Source organism: Carica papaya, chromosome 2, assembly GCF_054855325.1.
Source record: "Carica papaya isolate Zhongbai chromosome 2, ASM5485532v1, whole genome shotgun sequence".
In the NCBI taxonomy this organism is placed as follows: Eukaryota; Viridiplantae; Streptophyta; class Magnoliopsida; order Brassicales; family Caricaceae; genus Carica; species Carica papaya.
The window spans coordinates 2,062,725-2,078,931 of NC_142310.1; the positions used below are offsets into that span (position 1 = coordinate 2,062,725).

Genomic DNA, 16,207 nt, shown 5'->3' on the forward strand with positions numbered 1-16,207 from the left:
TTTAATGATTGATCATTAACGGAGGTGAAGTAATAATAGTAGGGCCAGTTGACAGAGTCAGCACCTGAGATTCCTTCCTCTGTAATTGGATAAATCAGACAGATGTTTGCTGTCTCTTCGGTTCAATTTCCAGGGGGAATAATATTTTTGTTGGGTGAATTACATGGGAATTTCATCCTCATCACTCTCTTGTAAAAATGACCCATTTCATTTGCTTTTTCAAGGATACTTCTTTATATAATATACATATATATGTATATATGTATATATATAGGGGGTACCCTTGGTCCTTGGGGTCCTAAATTCTAAGGTTAGATTCTTTGATTCTTTTATCCCTACAAACAACGAAAAGAATCTGCCAATCACGCCACATCCTCTTTAGAAAAAGAAAAAAAACAAAATAAAGATGAACTTAATTTTTTCCTTTTAAGTCACCAAAAAGAAATCTCCATTATTACATTTTTTTCCCCCTGTAATTATCTCAAAAATCTTCTCATATCTTATTTATGCATTGGGATGAAATCAAAATCTGAAGTTAATTTTACAAGATTTTTCTTTCAATTTTGTTATAACTTAATGACAAAAGTATTATTGTTGTGTGGAGTATGAATTTGATACAGTACAGAAATATTTGAGACTGACTGCTTTATTAAAAAAAGTGAAGAGTCTAATTGATACAGAATGTAGAATATATATATATATAAAAGATTTAGTGATAGTTATCCAAATTTTTTGTTCTTTTTTCCATTGAATTTTCCTTCATTGATGGGTTAAGAGTGGGAAGAAAGAAAGTAGTTCCCATTATTCGTGATGGTGGGGCAAACCTAACTCAGCAGGGAATCAAGCAGAGAGAAATGGGGGAAAACAGCAACATAAAAACAAACCATACACTTTTCTTCTTTTCTCTCCTTTTAAGACCCTTAATTGAACTGTGTTGCTTTCTCTGTTTTTGCTCCCTCAGAGATTCTCTCTACTCCTTTCAAGTCAAAGAACAAAATTATTTTTCAAAAAAATTATTACAAAATTTATGGGGGAAAAAAAAAAGAAGAAGAAAAAAAAAAAAGAAAAGTTGGTGTGAAATGTGGAGAGACTGAAGAAAGGAAGAGACACAGCTCGTGGGCATATATTCCCTTCTCCAACATAACCCCACTCATGTTTCCAGATATGGAGTGAGAACTCCCCCAACTACCCTCCAGAATTTATAAGAACAGAAGCTTTACCTGCCTCATATCTTCATGCCCGTGTACTTCACTCCTCCAAATGGGTCTGCAAAATCAAAACATGAACTTGGTTTTGTCTACTGATGCTAAGCCTAGGTTGAAGTGGACTCCTGAACTCCATCACAGATTTGTTGAAGCTATCAATCAGCTTGGAGGTGCAGACAGTTAAGTTTTGTAAATGTTTCAATGCATCAATTATCTTTTCATCATCACTTCTTCCTCCAACGGTGTTTGTATTGATTTCATCCATTCTGGCTTTTATATATATTTTTGCCAGAGGCAACACCCAAGAGTTTGATGAGAGTTATGGGAATTCCTGGACTTACTTTGTACCACCTTAAGAGCCATTTACAGGTGCTTCTTCCCTTTCTTGTCGATCTTTTTACTCCTCTTTTCGACATGAAAACAGAGTCAAAAACTTTTTTCCTATTTCTTTGTTGCAGAAGTACAGGCTTGGCAAAGGCCACCAGGCTGAAACCTGCATTGACAACAACCAAGAAGGTGAATTAGATTCAACTGCTTCCCGATCATTGCTCTAATAATCTCGTTTCTTATCCTTCCTGACTCACTTTTTGTGATAATTGTCTCTGTTGCAGATTACGGAGAGGTCCAGAGTGGTAGTCACGGCCATTTCAACACGGATATGAACAATGGAAACCACAATCAGATTAATGAGTAATAGTCAGAAATAAACCCAATCAATTCTGAACGTAAATGATTGTACAAAGTCATTGTATTAACGCTGTAAATTTTTTTCGTTTATCAGAAACTTTCAGATTGCTCAGGCACTGCAAGTGCAAATGGAAGTACAGAGAAAACTTCATGAGCAGATTGAAGTAAGATAATTAATGCCCAATTCATTCTTCAGTTTCTAATTTAATAGTTGGTGTTCTAACAGATGGAAATAAAGCTGAATTCCATTTTTCAGGTGCAGAGACATTTGCAGCTGAGAATTGAAGCCCAAGGGAAGTACTTACAGTCAGTACTAAAGAAAGCTCAAGAAACCCTTGCTGGTTATAGTTCTTCTTCGGTTGGCATAGAACTTGCAAAAGCTGAACTCTCTCGACTCGTCTCAATGGTCAACACTGGCTGCCCTAGTTCTTCATTTTCAGAACTAACAGAAGTAGGTGATTCAATCATGAAAGATGTCAATCAGAAAGGAACAAGAGGTACCATATGTTCAATGGAAAGCTCATTGACATCATCTGAAAGCTCTGGTGGAAATGACAATGGTGGACCCAGCAAGGTTAATACTTGTCTTGAACTTCCATTAATGGCTATACACCCAGAAAAGAAGCCATGGAGTGGTGATTCAAGCAACCAAGCTGTTGGGAGAAAAAGAAGTTGCAGTACCATTTCTGATGGAATCTGTGTTGAGCAACCATTATCAAAGATGTTAGAGATTCATCAGGAGAAGAGAAATGATCAACTGGGAAACTCTGGGTTTCTGGGGACTCTGGATCTCAATAGCCAGTATCATCTCAATGACTCTGAACAAGGTCCAAAGGCAATTGATTTGAACTGAAACGATACCAATAGTTCAAGGGGAAACTTTGTTGTTACGGAACATTCAGTGGGTGGGTTTTAGACTTTTTAGTAATATAGTATATGTAGCAAAATATGATTCTTAAAGCTAATGTTTTGTTGATAGAATGTGTATATAATATAACATCCATATAAAAAAAAGATGGTATAATATATGGTGTGGATACGTCTTGTGATGATATCTCTCTCTGGATCTTATCCTGGCAACAGATGATACTAAAGGGAAATTAACTTAAAAATGTTCATAGACTTCCTCATTGCAAATCTCTAAAAATCAAAATTTGGCAAGCATAGTCAATGGGATCTTTCAAAGGATATTTTGGTGTTGTATTTACAATCGTATCGCACATATGCTATATAATTAAGTTTCAAGTCTAAGGGCAAGATTGGTGAGATTTGAACCAAAGATCTTCAGTTTTGTTACTATTAAAAAAGTTGACTTTTTTTTTTTAATTTTCTATTTAATAAGATAATCAACGAAAAAAAGGAGGTGTTAGGTTGCATATTTCATCTGCTACACATACATGTATTTGGGGTAGAGAAAGATAAACATAAAGCAAGCCTAACCTTGACAATAAGAAAGCAGCAGTGTAGCAACAAAACCATTCCTATCAAACAAACAGTGGGCATCAGGCCTACATACCTCAATAAACTGTTCCTTGTATTCGTCACACAAACAAGCCATTAGTGAATTCTCATCTTATCCTCTTCAACCATTAGCGTTGGTTGTTGGATCATACATCGGATATGGGACTTCCACAAAACATCGACGATCACAGGCTTCTCAGACTTCTTTTGTTCCTGTATATCAGTCTGTCTTCTTCTTCACTTAGTCAAGGTATGCCACCGTTTAGGTTGAAGCATTCTCAACAAGCACAAATTTTTACATGTTAAAAAGGGTACTAGCAGATTTTATCACTGCTTTGATCTCTTCTTCATTCATTGTTTATAGGAAAAGAGCTCCCCTACATGACTGCAGATGTCAAGGAAGTCTCAGGCATGTCCTTTGATTATATTGTAGTCGGGGGAGGAACTACCGGCTGTCCCCTGGCTGCAACCTTGTCTGAGAAATTCTCGGTATTGTTGGTAGAACGGGGCAGCTCACCTTATGGAAATCCCCTTATTACAGACATAGAGTACTACGGGCTTTCTTTGATACAAACTGACGAATACTCATCTGTTGCACAAGTTTTCATCTCCCAAGACGGTGTTAGCAACTTAAGAGGACGAGTTCTTGGAGGATCCTCAGCTATAAATGGTGGTTTCTATAGCCGGGTCAGTGAGGATTTTGTTAAGCAAGCTGGGTGGGAAGAGGAACTGGTTCAAGATTCTTATAAATGGGTGGAATCCAGAGTTGTGTTCACACCTAAGTTAGCTCCATGGCAGACTGCTGTTGAGTTTGGTTTCCTTGAAGCAGGAATTCTACCTTACAACGGTTTCAGTTTAGAGCATATCCAGGGAACAAAAATAGGAGGAAGTATCTATGGTAAATTTGGAAAAAGACACTCCTCCGCTGATCTTTTAGAGGCTGGGAATCCTAGTAAAATCACAGTACTGTTAAATGCAACGGTGAAGAGTCTCATCTTCCAAGACAATAGTGAGCAAACTAATAACACACTAGCTAGATTTCTTATCAAGAACAAGTTTATCTTCATTGTATATCCACATACAAAGCTCTCATAGCTCATGTTTCCTGTTCAAAAACAGCAGGTGACAGAAATGAGAGCAGAGTTCGCGGGATAAAGTTTGTGAAAAGTGATGGCAGCACAGATCAAACTTATGAAGCTTATCTCAATCAGCCAAAGAATTCAAGCTCATGGGGTGATGTTATTTTGTCAGCAGGAGCATTAGGCAGCCCCCAGCTCTTACTTTTAAGCGGCATTGGGCCAAGAAAACACCTAGAAAAGTTCAATATCTCAACCATGGTCGATCTAGAAGGAGTTGGAAAAGAGATGAAAGACAACCCTGGAATTGCTCTTGTGTTTAACCCTCCACCAAAGTCAAGACAAAATCAACAAGCAGAGCCGCCGCAAGTTGCAGCCATAGCAAGCAACTTCAAATTCATAATAGAAGCAGGAGTTATACCAGTTAGCTTCAATTCAACAAGGATGGGAATAGCTGCCAAGGTTGCATTCCCTGAGTCTAAAGGAATGCTCAAGCTACAAAACACAGACCCGAGGAAAAACCCTTTGGTGAAATTCAACTATCTAACCAAAGAAAAGGACGTGGATGAATGTGTAAACATGGTACGTGCGCTTGAGCATGTTGCAATGTCAGAATCAGTATCTTTGTTCCTGGGAATTCAGCCTCAAGACAAGAATCTGACGAGGAGTGAAGATGAACTTAGACAGTTTTGCAAGAAGAATGTGAGGACCTATTATCACTTCCATGGAGGCTGTGTTGTTGGAAGGGTTGTTGACCAGGATTACCGGGTGCTTGGGGTTGAAGGATTGAGAGTAGTAGATGGATCAACTCTACTAGAATCACCAGGAACAAATCCAATGGCTACACTCTTGATGCTAGGGAGATATCAAGGAATCAAAATACTCAGACAGAGGGAAGTGGCTTCTGCATTTGGAGCCCATCATGCTACATAGAATACCCAGTTGACATTTATATCTTGTCTCAGTCATATAATCTTTACATGTATGTTGTCTGAGGGAAGTGACTTCTGAATTTGGAATAAATCATGCTCAATAAAATACCCAGTTGATACTTATATCTTGTATCAGTCATATGATCTTTGCATTATGTCTGAAACAAACAAATAAATCATACTAAACATATATATAAAGATATGAACTTTCGAATCAGACGATTATGGCACAGATGGGCAAAAAATTAAAACGAAAATATTTAATTTTGTTTATAGACTTGCAAAGGAAATTATTCTCAAAAAAAGAAAAAAAAGAAAAGAAAAGAACGAAAAGATCTCCATGTGCATTGTCATTCCCCATGAAAGAAAGAAATCCTTAGAAAGCATGTCAAACCATCCATCTCATTGACATGTCTGGGGGTTGAAGAAGCTTCGTCCTCATTAAAATAAACTGGAAAGAGATTGTTCTTCAAAAAGATTTCTACTTTTCCAACTGTTGAATGAGAAATTTAACCCAAATCTCCCTCTCAACTCTCACCTCTCCTCTCTCGTTTTCCCTCAACAGGCATTTTGCAACTACAAACAGGGCCCGACCCATGACAGCCCCGGCCGACCCTCTGTAATAACCGGTTCTTAACCAATAGAAGAAAAGGGGATAAATTAATAATGTTATGATTATTTATGGTTATCAATTTTATTTTATCAACTAACAGATTATTCTTTAATAAAACAAAAATATTGGAGTTTCTATTATCTATTGTGTGTGTATATATATACTAAAGAAGATAAAAAATTGCTACATAGTACTTTTGTTCTAATTTCTCAAATGTTTTTTAAAAATAAAATTAATTTAATAATGTATATTTTTAAATATAATTTCATTTTTAATTGATCATAAATAATCTTAACCAGTTAACAAATTTAATTTTAATTTAATAAAAGAATCTTATTCTATTTTAATTAAAAATTAGTTCCCAAATTTTACTCAATAAATAGAATTGGTTCAAGAAAGAACATAGAGAAGTTCAATATCTCAACCATAGTGGATTTAAAAGGAGTTGGAAAAGAGATGCAAGACAATCCTAGCATTGCTCTTCTGGTAGACCCTTCACCATAATCACCACAAATTCGACAACCAGAATCACCACTAGTTGCAGCCGTAGCAAGCAACTTCAAATTCATAATAGAAGTAGGAGCAATATCCGTTAGCTTCAATTCAACAAGGATGCCAACAACTGCCAAGATTGCATTTCCTGAATTTAAAGGAATGTTCAAGCTATAAAATACAGATCCCAGGAAAAACTCCTTGGTAAAATTCAACTTTCTAACAAATGAAGAAGACTTGGATGAATGTGTGAACATGGTACGCTTGCTCGAGCATGTTGCAAGATCATAATTGGTATCTTTTTTCCTAAGAAATCAACACAGGTATCTGACTAAGAGTGAAGATGAACTTAAACAGTTTTGACAGGAGAATGCAAGGACCTATTATCACTTCCATGGTTACTATGTTGTCCTGGCAACAGATGATACTAACACCCTATTTGAATCGTAGTAAATGATAGAATTTTAATGTATGGTAGTACTTAATGTGTAACGGCTCCGAAAATTAAAAGGAAATGTATATCTTTATTCTAAGTGCGGAAGTGAAATAAAATAGATTATGATTAACATCCCTTACATAATAATTAAAACGTATTAAAGATATGAAAGAATAAACTAACTAAAGGAAATACTATGAATGAATACTATAAGGAAAACTAATAAATCTTTAGGCTTCTATTCGCCGTCTTCCTGCGGAACGGGCTTGAGAAACAAGTCCTTCTGATCTGAAATGGTTAAATAAGGAATGAGCTACACTAGCGCAGTAAAGATGTCACACTATCTCACTGTCACAGTAATAAAAGTTGGTAGAAAACAAAAACGACAAATGAAGCATAATTTATAACAAATTCATTTATCAATAATAAAACCCTTTACGGTCCACTTACCTCGGTGAGATTCATGAAAACAACTTATGAAAACAATAATATTATAAACATCATAAGATCATGCACACTCTGTAACATAACACATATCATACTTTTTTATTTCAATCATCAGGCAACAAATTTCCTTTTTTATCAGCTTACTACCATCCATGGGAATCCATAGGGGTCCTCGCTACACGTGAACTATTCTCCTTAATTCTAGGGCCGTCTCCATACCCCGTCCGGTATGAGGGTGAAGCGGGCCGTCCCTATACTCCGTCCGGTATGAGCACCAAAACAAAAGTCTCCAGACCTCGTCCGATATGAGAGACCACGTCCCCGGTAGGGTTCTCTATGGACCCGGTTCGTCCACCATCTCCCAAGATATCTAGTGAGGCTGTCGACTTATCCACTTATAAATTCACATACCATCCTTATTTTTTTTTCCTAGTCTTAATTACCCAATCAACATAAATACGTAATCAGCAACGCACACCAAATAAGGCAACACAACATCGGGTTCACAATAATTCAAACCATAATAGATTAAACAGTTATTCATGCATACGGAACCACAGAATAAACAATCAGATACTATATTGCATTTAGACTGTAAAATACATCAAACAGAAACAGACCGACAAATACATCATGTTCGGGCCCCATTAGCAATCTTATTTAATTATGCATATCTATTAATTCATAAAATACCATTTTATCATTTATTAAGCTTTAATGTCGTGATAGGAAATAGGGTGAGTGATCCTTACTTGTTTCGGAGTCTGAAATCGGGTTCTCACTATGCCTACGGGCAGTCCCTAAATTTCTTGAATTTTTCTCCGGAAACTGAAACACACTTCCGATACCTGCACATATCCCCAAAAAACCCCAAATCAGACCCAGGGCATTTTCGGCCAATTTTAGAATTCCGGCACGGTGGCTCCGCCATGCTTTGGCAATGGCGCCGCTGCCCACGGCGGCGATCGGCATCGGATTGGCCGTTTTCGATCATTTTCGACCGAATTCGGTCAAACTTGCATTGATTCCTGTGATAAAACACCCCTAGGGCCCTCGATGGGCTAAAAAATTTCAGAAAACCGAGACCTACCGGCGCGAGTTACGATTTGGTATTTTGCTCCAGTCAACATGTAGAGAAAAGGACGGTGGTCACAGTGGTGTAAAAATTACATCGAACGGGAACCAAAAAGGGCCTCATTGGAGGCAAAAATCGAGGAAACCCGCGGCGGCGTCGCTGGACTTCGGCGGTGTTTTTCGGCCAATTGGCTGGTGGTTTGGCTCCAATTTGGCCACAAGGAAGTTCAGCATCGAAAAACAAGCCAAGAGGAGAAATTTTACCTCGTTTGGCGGCCAGAATGTGCTCCGGTGCGGCGGTGGGTGGTGGCGGTCGGTTCCTCCAGTGGCTAGGTTGTCTTCTCCGGCGAGGGTTCGGGCGGCTAGGGTTTGGGGTTGGGTGTGGATGAGATTATTTGTAACCTTTCCTTTTTAATCTAAGCCGTCCATCACAATTTAATTTGGACCGTCCGATCACGATTAAATTGAAAATAAATCTGGGTCGTCCATCGCGATGTGATTTGGGCCGTCCGTGCATGATCAAATCTGGGCCGTCCATGCGCGCGGGAACGGATCTGGGCCGTCCGATCGTGCGCACGCAGATCGTCCACGTGTCTCCGTTTCGCGTGGTTTCCCGCGTCAGCGTCCCTGCCACGCGGCGTGTCCTAGTTGGCCGGGACTGCTGACCGGGCTGTTGACGTGGCTGCTAACGTGGTGCAATTTTTTTAAATTGCGTTTTGACCCCTGTTTTCGATTTTCTTTTCAAAAACACCCCCAGAATCCAAATTTTCACCTATTTTTTTCAAAATCAATTTTAATTAAATCCTAAAAATAATTTTACCTCATTTTATTATTATTATTATTATTATTTCTATTAAATTAAATTAAATTAAATTAAAACCTTATAAATTAATTATTAAAATAAAATAAAATCAAACAAAATTCTAATAATAATAAAATAAAAAGTTTTAGGTGTTACACAACGAATATGAGAAAATAATATTTGTTTCAACTTTTAATGGTAATAAACGGTATTTGACTGACAAATTTGGAATGAATTTTAAAACTACTGAATCGGTGGTATGTGATCAACATGCTACTTTTTTTTTCCCTTATACCCCCATATAATGTACTTAATTCTGTTTTTATTCTCATAAATTATTATTTATTTTATTAAATATAAAAATTTAATTTGATTATATGTAATAATTATTTATTTAAATACAAATATAATTATATTGTTAAACAATTTATTTATTTTTTTCATTACATACTTTTTATATACCATTTACTATTATATATAATAGGTAGAGGTAAATTAATAATTTGATTGAAAATACAACCATCACATCCTATTATCCAAACAAAAATATGTCATTAACATACATTAATATATAATTATCTAAATATAAAAAAATTTTGTCATTCTCATCCTGTATCATTACTATCTAATTACTGTCATTACCATACATTAATTAACTATTACTAAAATTTATCCAAACATGATGTAAAAAGAAATTAACTTTAAATATTTATAAACTTCCTCATTGCAAATTTCTAAAAATCAAAATTTAGCAAGCATAGTCAATGGGATCTTTCAAAGAATATTTTGGTGTTGTATTTACATTCTTGTCACCCATATGCTATATAATCAAGTTTCAAGTCTAAGAGCAAGACTGTTAAGATATGAATCAAAGATCTTCAGTTTTGTTACTACAATTTTTTTTATATGTTATATTAAATGAGATAATCAACAGAAAAAAGGAGATGTTAGATTGCTTATTTCTTCCGCTACATATACATTTATTTGGAGTAGAGAAAGATGAACATTAAGCAAGCCTAACCTTGAAGCTAAAGAAAGCAGTGTACCAACAAAACCATTACTATCAAACAAACAATGGGCATCAGGCCTACAAACCTCGATAAATTGTTCCTGTATTCCTCACACAAACAAGCCATTAGAGAATCCTCATCTTATCCTCTTCAACCATTAGCGTTGGTTGTTGGATCATACATCGGATATGGGACTTCCACAAAACATCGACGATCACAGGCTTCTCAGACTTCTTTTGTTCCTGTATATCAGTCTGTCTTCTTCTTCACTTAGTCAAGGTATGCCACCGTTTAGGTTGAAGCATTCTCAACAAGCACAAATTTTTACATGTTAAAAGAGGTACTAGCAGATTTTATTGTTGCTTTGATCTCTTCTTCATTTATTATCTATAGGAAAAGAGCTCCCCTACATGACTGCAGATGTCAAGGAGGTCTCAGGCATGTCCTTTGATTACATTGTAATTGGAGGAGGAACTACTGGCTGTCCCCTGGCTGCAACCTTGTCTGAGAAATTCTCGGTATTGTTGGTAGAACGGGGCAGCTCACCTTATGGAAATCCCCTTATTACAGACATAGAGTACTACGGGCTTTCTTTGATACAAACTGACGAATACTCATCTGTTGCACAAGCTTTCATCTCCCAAGATGGTGTTAGCAACTTAAGAGGACGAGTTCTTGGAGGATCCTCAGCTATAAATGGTGGTTTCTATAGCCGGGTCAGTGAGGATTTTGTTAAGCAAGCTGGGTGGGAAGAGGAACTGGTTCAAGATTCTTATAAATGGGTGGAATCCAGAGTTGTGTTCACACCTAAGTTAGCTCCATGGCAGACTGCTGTTGAGTTTGGTTTCCTTGAAGCAGGAATTCTACCTTACAACGGTTTCAGTTTAGAGCATATCCAGGGAACAAAAATAGGAGGAAGTATCTATGGTAAATTTGGAAAAAGACACTCCTCCGCTGATCTTTTAGAGGCTGGGAATCCTAGTAAAATCACAGTACTGTTAAATGCAACGGTGAAGAGTCTCATCTTCCAAGACAATAGTGAGCAAACTAATAACACACTAGCTAGATTTCTTATCAAGAACAAGTTTATCTTCATTGTATATCCACATACAAAGCTCTCATAGCTCATGTTTCCTGTTCAAAAACAGCAGGTGACAGAAATGAGAGCAGAGTTCGCGGGATGAAGTTTGTGAAAAGTGATGGCAGCACAGATCAAACTTATGAAGCTTATCTCAATCAGCCAAAGAATTCAAGCTCATGGGGTGATGTTATTTTGTCAGCAGGAGCATTAGGCAGCCCCCAGCTCTTACTTTTAAGCGGCATTGGGCCAAGAAAACACCTAGAAAAGTTCAATATCTCAACCATGGTCGATCTAGAAGGAGTTGGAAAAGAGATGAAAGACAACCCTGGAATTGCTCTTGTGTTTAACCCTCCACCAAAGTCAAGACAAAATCAACAAGCAGAGCCGCCGCAAGTTGCAGCCATAGCAAGCAACTTCAAATTCATAATAGAAGCAGGAGTTATACCAGTTAGCTTCAATTCAACAAGGATGAGAATAGCTGCCAAGGTTGCATTCCCTGAGTCTAAAGGAATGCTCAAGCTACAAAACACAGACCCGAGGAAAAACCCTTTGGTGAAATTCAACTATCTAACCAAAGAAAAGGACTTGGATGAATGTGTAAAAATGGTAAGTGTGCTTGAGCATGTTGCAATGTCAGAATCAGTATCTTTGTTCCTGGGAATTCAGCCTCAAGACAAGAATCTGACGAGGAGTGAAGACGAGCTCAGACAGTTTTGCAAGAAGAATGTGAGGACCTATTATCACTTCCATGGAGGCTGTGTTGTTGGAAGGGTTGTTGACCAGGATTACCGGGTTCTTGGGATTGAAGGATTGAGAGTAGTAGATGGATCAACTCTACAAGAATCACCAGGAACAAATCCAATGGCTACATTGTTGATGCTAGGGAGGTATCAAGGAATCAAAATGCTCAGACAGAGGGAAATAACTTCTGCATTTGGAATCCATCATGCTCCATAAAATACCCAGTCGATACTTATATCTTGTAGCAGAAATATGATCTTTACATTATGTTTGGAACAAATAAATAAGTTATACTAAACATATATCTAAAGATATGAACTTTAGAATTCAAACGATTATGGCATAAATGGGCAACGAATTGAAACCAAAATATTTAATCTTATTCATTGAATTGCAAAGGAAACTATTCTCAGGAAAAAAAAAAAGTTCCATCTACATGTCATTCCCCATGAACGGAAGAAAAGAAGCAAGAAAGAAATCCTTAGAAAGCATGTCTAAACCTCCATTTCATTGACATGTCTGGGGGTTGAAGAAGCGTCGTCCTCACTAAAATCAACTGGAAAGAGGTTCCCCTCCAAGAAAATTTCTACGTCTCCTACTGTTGAAAGAGAAACTAACCCAAATCTCCATCTCAACTCTCACCTCTCCCTCTCTCGTTTTCCCTAAACGGGCATCTTGCACCTTCAAGCAGGGCCCGACCCATTTTATTTTACTAACTAACGGATTATTTTATAATAAAATAAAAATATTAGAGTTTTTGTTATCTATTTTATATTTATATATATATATAAGGAATTAATGAAATTAAATTTATAATAAATATTTATTTATTTTATCAAACTAACGGATTATCCTATAATAAAATTGTTATATATATATATTATTTTTTAAAAAATGTCTTTTAAAATGAAATTAATTTTATAATATATATATTTTAAAATATATTAATTTTAAAATATATTTTCAGTTTTAGTTGATCACAAAAACTCTTAATTGGTTAGAAAATTTAATCTTAATTTAATGAAAAATTTTATTCAATTTTAATTAAAAATTCTTTTATGTACGTAAAATTATATATATATATATATATTTTTTTTTCTACTAATAAATTCATTTTTATTATCATAATCTAAATTTACTTGATCCAATTGGTTTAAATTTTTATATCATGTTTACTAGAAATAATTAAAAGGGAAAGGAGTATGTTTAGGCTGCTAATTTCTTCCATTATATATACATATATATATATATTAGCAGAGGAAGATAAGTATAAGGTCCAGATGAGATTATTTAGATTTACACGAGGGTTTCTTGATATCAGGGATATGTACAAAGTTTATTAATATTTAAATTTAATTATATTTAAATGATAATTTATTAATGTTTAATAATCACAATTATTTTTGTTTGAATTGATAAGATAGTATGTTTGTATATTTGAACAAATTTTTTATTTTATATATATTTTATTATATAAAAAAATAAAAAAAATATATAATATTAAATATAAAAATATATAAATATATATAATTAAAATATTATATACATGTATAATATATAAGTATATTATATATAATTAAATATATAAATACATATAAATTTATGTATATAATAAAATTTATAATTAAATATATAAATATATGTATATATAATTAAAAATATAAATATATATATATATACAATATTTTAGAAAGAAGAAAAAAAAATAAAAACTAGTGTAATAGAAAAAATTTAAGAGAAGAATAATATTATAAATAATAAAAAATATTAAGAATATAAAAAAAAAATTATTATAAAATTATAGTTTTAAAAAATTAAAAAAAAATTATAATTTTAAAAATTATAACTAAACTATAAAAAAATTATATCATATATTTGTAAATATAAACAAATAAAAAAAATTATAAAAAAAATTATTGAATTATCATCTAAGCAACCCTAAATTAAGAATAAACCTTGAAGCTACAGAAACCATCATAACAATTAAATCATTATTATCTAACCAAACAATGAATCATTAGCTAAACCATGCAATTATGCCTACAAAACCTCAATAAATTATTCCCAGCGTTCTCCAAACAGTCAATGATTAAACACACAAACAACCCTTTAAAATCCCTCATCTTGTCTTCTTCAACCATTGGTGTTGGTTGTTGGATCATACATCCGATATGGGACTTTATGATCACTGCCTTCTCGCACTACTTCTGTTCCTCTGCATTAACCTGTCTTCTTCTTCATTTAGTCAAGGTATGCCACCATTTAGATTCATGTACTCTCAACAAGAAAGAGATTTAAGTAAATAAAAAAGGGGTATTAGTTGATTTGATCTCTTATTCATTCGTTGTTGATAGGCAAAGAGCTAAGGTACGTGACTGCAGATGCGGAAGAAGTCTCAGGCATGTCCTTTGACTACATTGTAGTCGGGGGAGGGACCACCGGCTGTCCCCTGGCTGCAACCTTGTCTGAGAAATTCTCGGTATTGTTGGTAGAACGTGGCGGCTCGCCTTATGGGAATCCTCTGATCACAGACAGAGAGTCCTACGGGTTCTCATTGTTACAAACTGATGAATATTCGTCAGTTGCACAAGGTTTCGTCTCCGAAGATGGTGTCGGCAACTTAAGAGGACGAGTTCTTGGAGGATCCTCAGCTATAAATGGTGGTTTCTATAGCCGGGCGAGTGAGGATTTTGTTAAGCAAGCCGGGTGGGAAGAAAACCTGGTTCAAGATTCTTATAAATGGGTGGAATCCAGAGTTGTATCCACACCTGAGTTAACTCCATGGCAGACTGTTGTTGAGTTCGGTTTCCTTGAAGCAGGAGTTCTACCCTACAATGGATTCAGTTTGGAGCATATCCCAGGAACAAAAATCGGAGGAAGCATATTTGATCAATTCGGAAAAAGACATTCCTCAGCCGATCTTTTAGAAGCTGGGAATCCTAGTAACATTACAGTACTTCTGAATGCAACAGTGAAGAGTCTCATCTTCCATGATAGGAGTAAGCAAATTAATAACATACTAGCAAGATTTCTTATCAAGAACAAATTTTTCTTCACTGTTAATTCACATACGAAGTTCTCAAAGGTCATTTTTATTGCAGGTGATGGAAATGAGAGCAGAGTCTGCGGGATAAAGTATATGAAAAGTGATGGCAGCACAGATCAAATCTACGAAGCTTACCTCAATCAGCCAGAAAATACAAGTTCATGGGGTGATGTTATTTTGTCAGCAGGTGCATTAGGCAGTCCCCAGATCTTACTCTTAAGTGGAATTGGTCCAAGAAAGCACATAGAGAAGTTCAATATCTCAACCATGGTGGATCTGAAAGTAGTTGGAAAAGAGATGAAAGACAATCCTAGCATTGCTCTTCTGGTAGACCCTTCACCAGAATCACCACAAATTCGACAACCAGAGCCGCCACTAGTTGCAGCCATAGCAAGCAACTTCAAATTCATAATAGAAGCAGGAGTTATACCCATTAGCTTCAATTCAACAAGGATGCCAATAGCTGCCAAGATTGCATTTCCTGAATCTAAAGGAACGCTCAAGCTACAAAGTACAGACCCCAGGAAAAACCCTTTGGTGAAATTCAACTATCTAACCAAGAAAGAAGACTTGGATGAATGTGTAAACATGGTAAGTGTGCTTGAGCATGTTGCAAGATCAGAATCAGTATCGTTTTTCCTGGGAAATCAGCCTCAACATAAGTATCTGACGAGGAGTGAAGATGAACTTAAACAGTTTTGCCGGGATAATGTGAGGACCTATTATCACTTTCATGGCGGCTGTGTTGTTGGAAGGGTTATTGACCAGGATTACAGAGTCCTCGGGGTTGAAGGATTAAGAGTAATAGATGGATCAACCTTAATAGAATCACCAGGAACAAATCCAATGGCTACCCTTATGATGCTGGGAAGGTATCAAGGAATCAAAATACTCAGGCAGAGGAAAAGAGTTTCTGCCTTTGTCACTCATCGTTCTCCCTAAATATCAACTGGGTATTGATATCTTGTATCAGGGATAGGATCTTTACATTTATGTTTGAAACAAACAAATCTGCTATAATGAAAAAAGGAATTTCCTTACAAACTTCCGAAAATTATGAAATTTGGAATTCGTCAGTAAGACAACCAATCAAATGAACAAGAT

The 16,207-nt window shown here is 35.8% G+C and overlaps 4 protein-coding genes and 1 long non-coding RNA gene across 8 annotated transcripts; 4 read left to right on the forward strand and 1 right to left on the reverse strand.

Moving 5' to 3' along the window:
• Positions 1 to 873: 873 nt before the first annotated feature.
• LOC110809118 (uncharacterized) lies at positions 874 to 3,548 on the reverse strand. Its single transcript, XR_015816799.1, has 3 exons — positions 3,409 to 3,548; positions 1,790 to 2,588; positions 874 to 1,698 (listed from the first exon to the last, which is right to left on the reverse strand). It is a non-coding gene; the product is annotated as an uncharacterized LOC110809118 (long non-coding RNA).
• Positions 1,250 to 2,944, forward strand: LOC110809116 (myb family transcription factor PHL8-like). Of its 2 annotated transcripts, none has more exons than XM_022034843.2 (6): positions 1,250 to 1,384; positions 1,498 to 1,574; positions 1,664 to 1,721; positions 1,817 to 1,895; positions 1,987 to 2,056; positions 2,131 to 2,944. In XM_022034843.2, exons 1-6 carry the CDS (start codon positions 1,261 to 1,263, stop codon positions 2,743 to 2,745), a joined length of 1,023 nt encoding a protein of 340 aa, XP_021890535.1. In that variant the 5' UTR covers positions 1,250 to 1,260; the 3' UTR covers positions 2,746 to 2,944. The 2 variants fall into 2 exon arrangements, with proteins under 2 accessions (XP_021890535.1, XP_021890537.1); XM_022034845.2 differs by having other exon boundaries at positions 2,149 to 2,944.
• On the forward strand, positions 3,464 to 5,484 carry LOC148268655 (protein HOTHEAD-like). Of its 2 annotated transcripts, none has more exons than XM_088212559.1 (3): positions 3,464 to 3,603; positions 3,718 to 4,362; positions 4,473 to 5,484. In XM_088212559.1, the coding sequence occupies exons 1-3, from the start codon at positions 3,513 to 3,515 to the stop codon at positions 5,360 to 5,362; spliced, it is 1,626 nt and encodes a 541-aa protein (XP_088068685.1). In that variant the 5' UTR covers positions 3,464 to 3,512; the 3' UTR covers positions 5,363 to 5,484. The 2 variants fall into 2 exon arrangements, with proteins under 2 accessions (XP_088068685.1, XP_088068686.1); XM_088212560.1 differs by having other exon boundaries at positions 4,476 to 5,484.
• A 4,837-nt stretch (positions 5,485 to 10,321) lies between these two features.
• LOC110809115 (protein HOTHEAD-like) lies at positions 10,322 to 12,439 on the forward strand. 2 transcript variants are annotated; one of them, XM_022034840.2, is made up of 3 exons: positions 10,322 to 10,514; positions 10,629 to 11,273; positions 11,384 to 12,439. In XM_022034840.2, the coding sequence occupies exons 1-3, from the start codon at positions 10,424 to 10,426 to the stop codon at positions 12,271 to 12,273; spliced, it is 1,626 nt and encodes a 541-aa protein (XP_021890532.2). In that variant the 5' UTR covers positions 10,322 to 10,423; the 3' UTR covers positions 12,274 to 12,439. The 2 variants fall into 2 exon arrangements, with proteins under 2 accessions (XP_021890532.2, XP_021890533.2); XM_022034841.2 differs by having other exon boundaries at positions 11,387 to 12,439.
• Positions 12,440 to 14,100: 1,661 nt separating this feature from the next.
• Positions 14,101 to 16,147, forward strand: LOC110809143 ((R)-mandelonitrile lyase-like). The gene is made up of 3 exons (XM_022034874.2): positions 14,101 to 14,307; positions 14,412 to 15,056; positions 15,159 to 16,147. The coding sequence occupies exons 1-3, from the start codon at positions 14,229 to 14,231 to the stop codon at positions 16,043 to 16,045; spliced, it is 1,611 nt and encodes a 536-aa protein (XP_021890566.2). The 5' UTR covers positions 14,101 to 14,228; the 3' UTR covers positions 16,046 to 16,147.
• The last annotated feature ends 60 nt before the right edge of the window (positions 16,148 to 16,207 follow it).

Excerpts from the sequence above, each read along its gene's own strand:
- LOC110809143 (XM_022034874.2), top strand. The coding sequence starts at position 14,229 with ATGGGACTTTATGATCACTGCCTTCTCGCACTACTTCTGTTCCTCTGC. Across the intron at positions 14,308-14,411 it reads TTCTTCTTCATTTAGTCAAG|GCAAAGAGCTAAGGTACGTG; the intron begins GTATGCCACCAT and ends CGTTGTTGATAG. Across the intron at positions 15,057-15,158 it reads TCTCATCTTCCATGATAGGA|GTGATGGAAATGAGAGCAGA; the intron begins GTAAGCAAATTA and ends TTTTTATTGCAG.
- LOC110809115 (XM_022034840.2), top strand. The coding sequence starts at position 10,424 with ATGGGACTTCCACAAAACATCGACGATCACAGGCTTCTCAGACTTCTT. Across the intron at positions 10,515-10,628 it reads TTCTTCTTCACTTAGTCAAG|GAAAAGAGCTCCCCTACATG; the intron begins GTATGCCACCGT and ends TATTATCTATAG. Across the intron at positions 11,274-11,383 it reads TCTCATCTTCCAAGACAATA|CAGGTGACAGAAATGAGAGC; the intron begins GTGAGCAAACTA and ends GTTCAAAAACAG.
- LOC148268655 (XM_088212559.1), top strand. The coding sequence starts at position 3,513 with ATGGGACTTCCACAAAACATCGACGATCACAGGCTTCTCAGACTTCTT. Across the intron at positions 3,604-3,717 it reads TTCTTCTTCACTTAGTCAAG|GAAAAGAGCTCCCCTACATG; the intron begins GTATGCCACCGT and ends CATTGTTTATAG. Across the intron at positions 4,363-4,472 it reads TCTCATCTTCCAAGACAATA|CAGGTGACAGAAATGAGAGC; the intron begins GTGAGCAAACTA and ends GTTCAAAAACAG.
- LOC110809116 (XM_022034843.2), top strand. The coding sequence starts at position 1,261 with ATGGGTCTGCAAAATCAAAACATGAACTTGGTTTTGTCTACTGATGCT. Across the intron at positions 1,385-1,497 it reads TCAGCTTGGAGGTGCAGACA|AGGCAACACCCAAGAGTTTG; the intron begins GTTAAGTTTTGT and ends TATTTTTGCCAG. Across the intron at positions 2,057-2,130 it reads AACTTCATGAGCAGATTGAA|CTGAATTCCATTTTTCAGGT; the intron begins GTAAGATAATTA and ends ATGGAAATAAAG.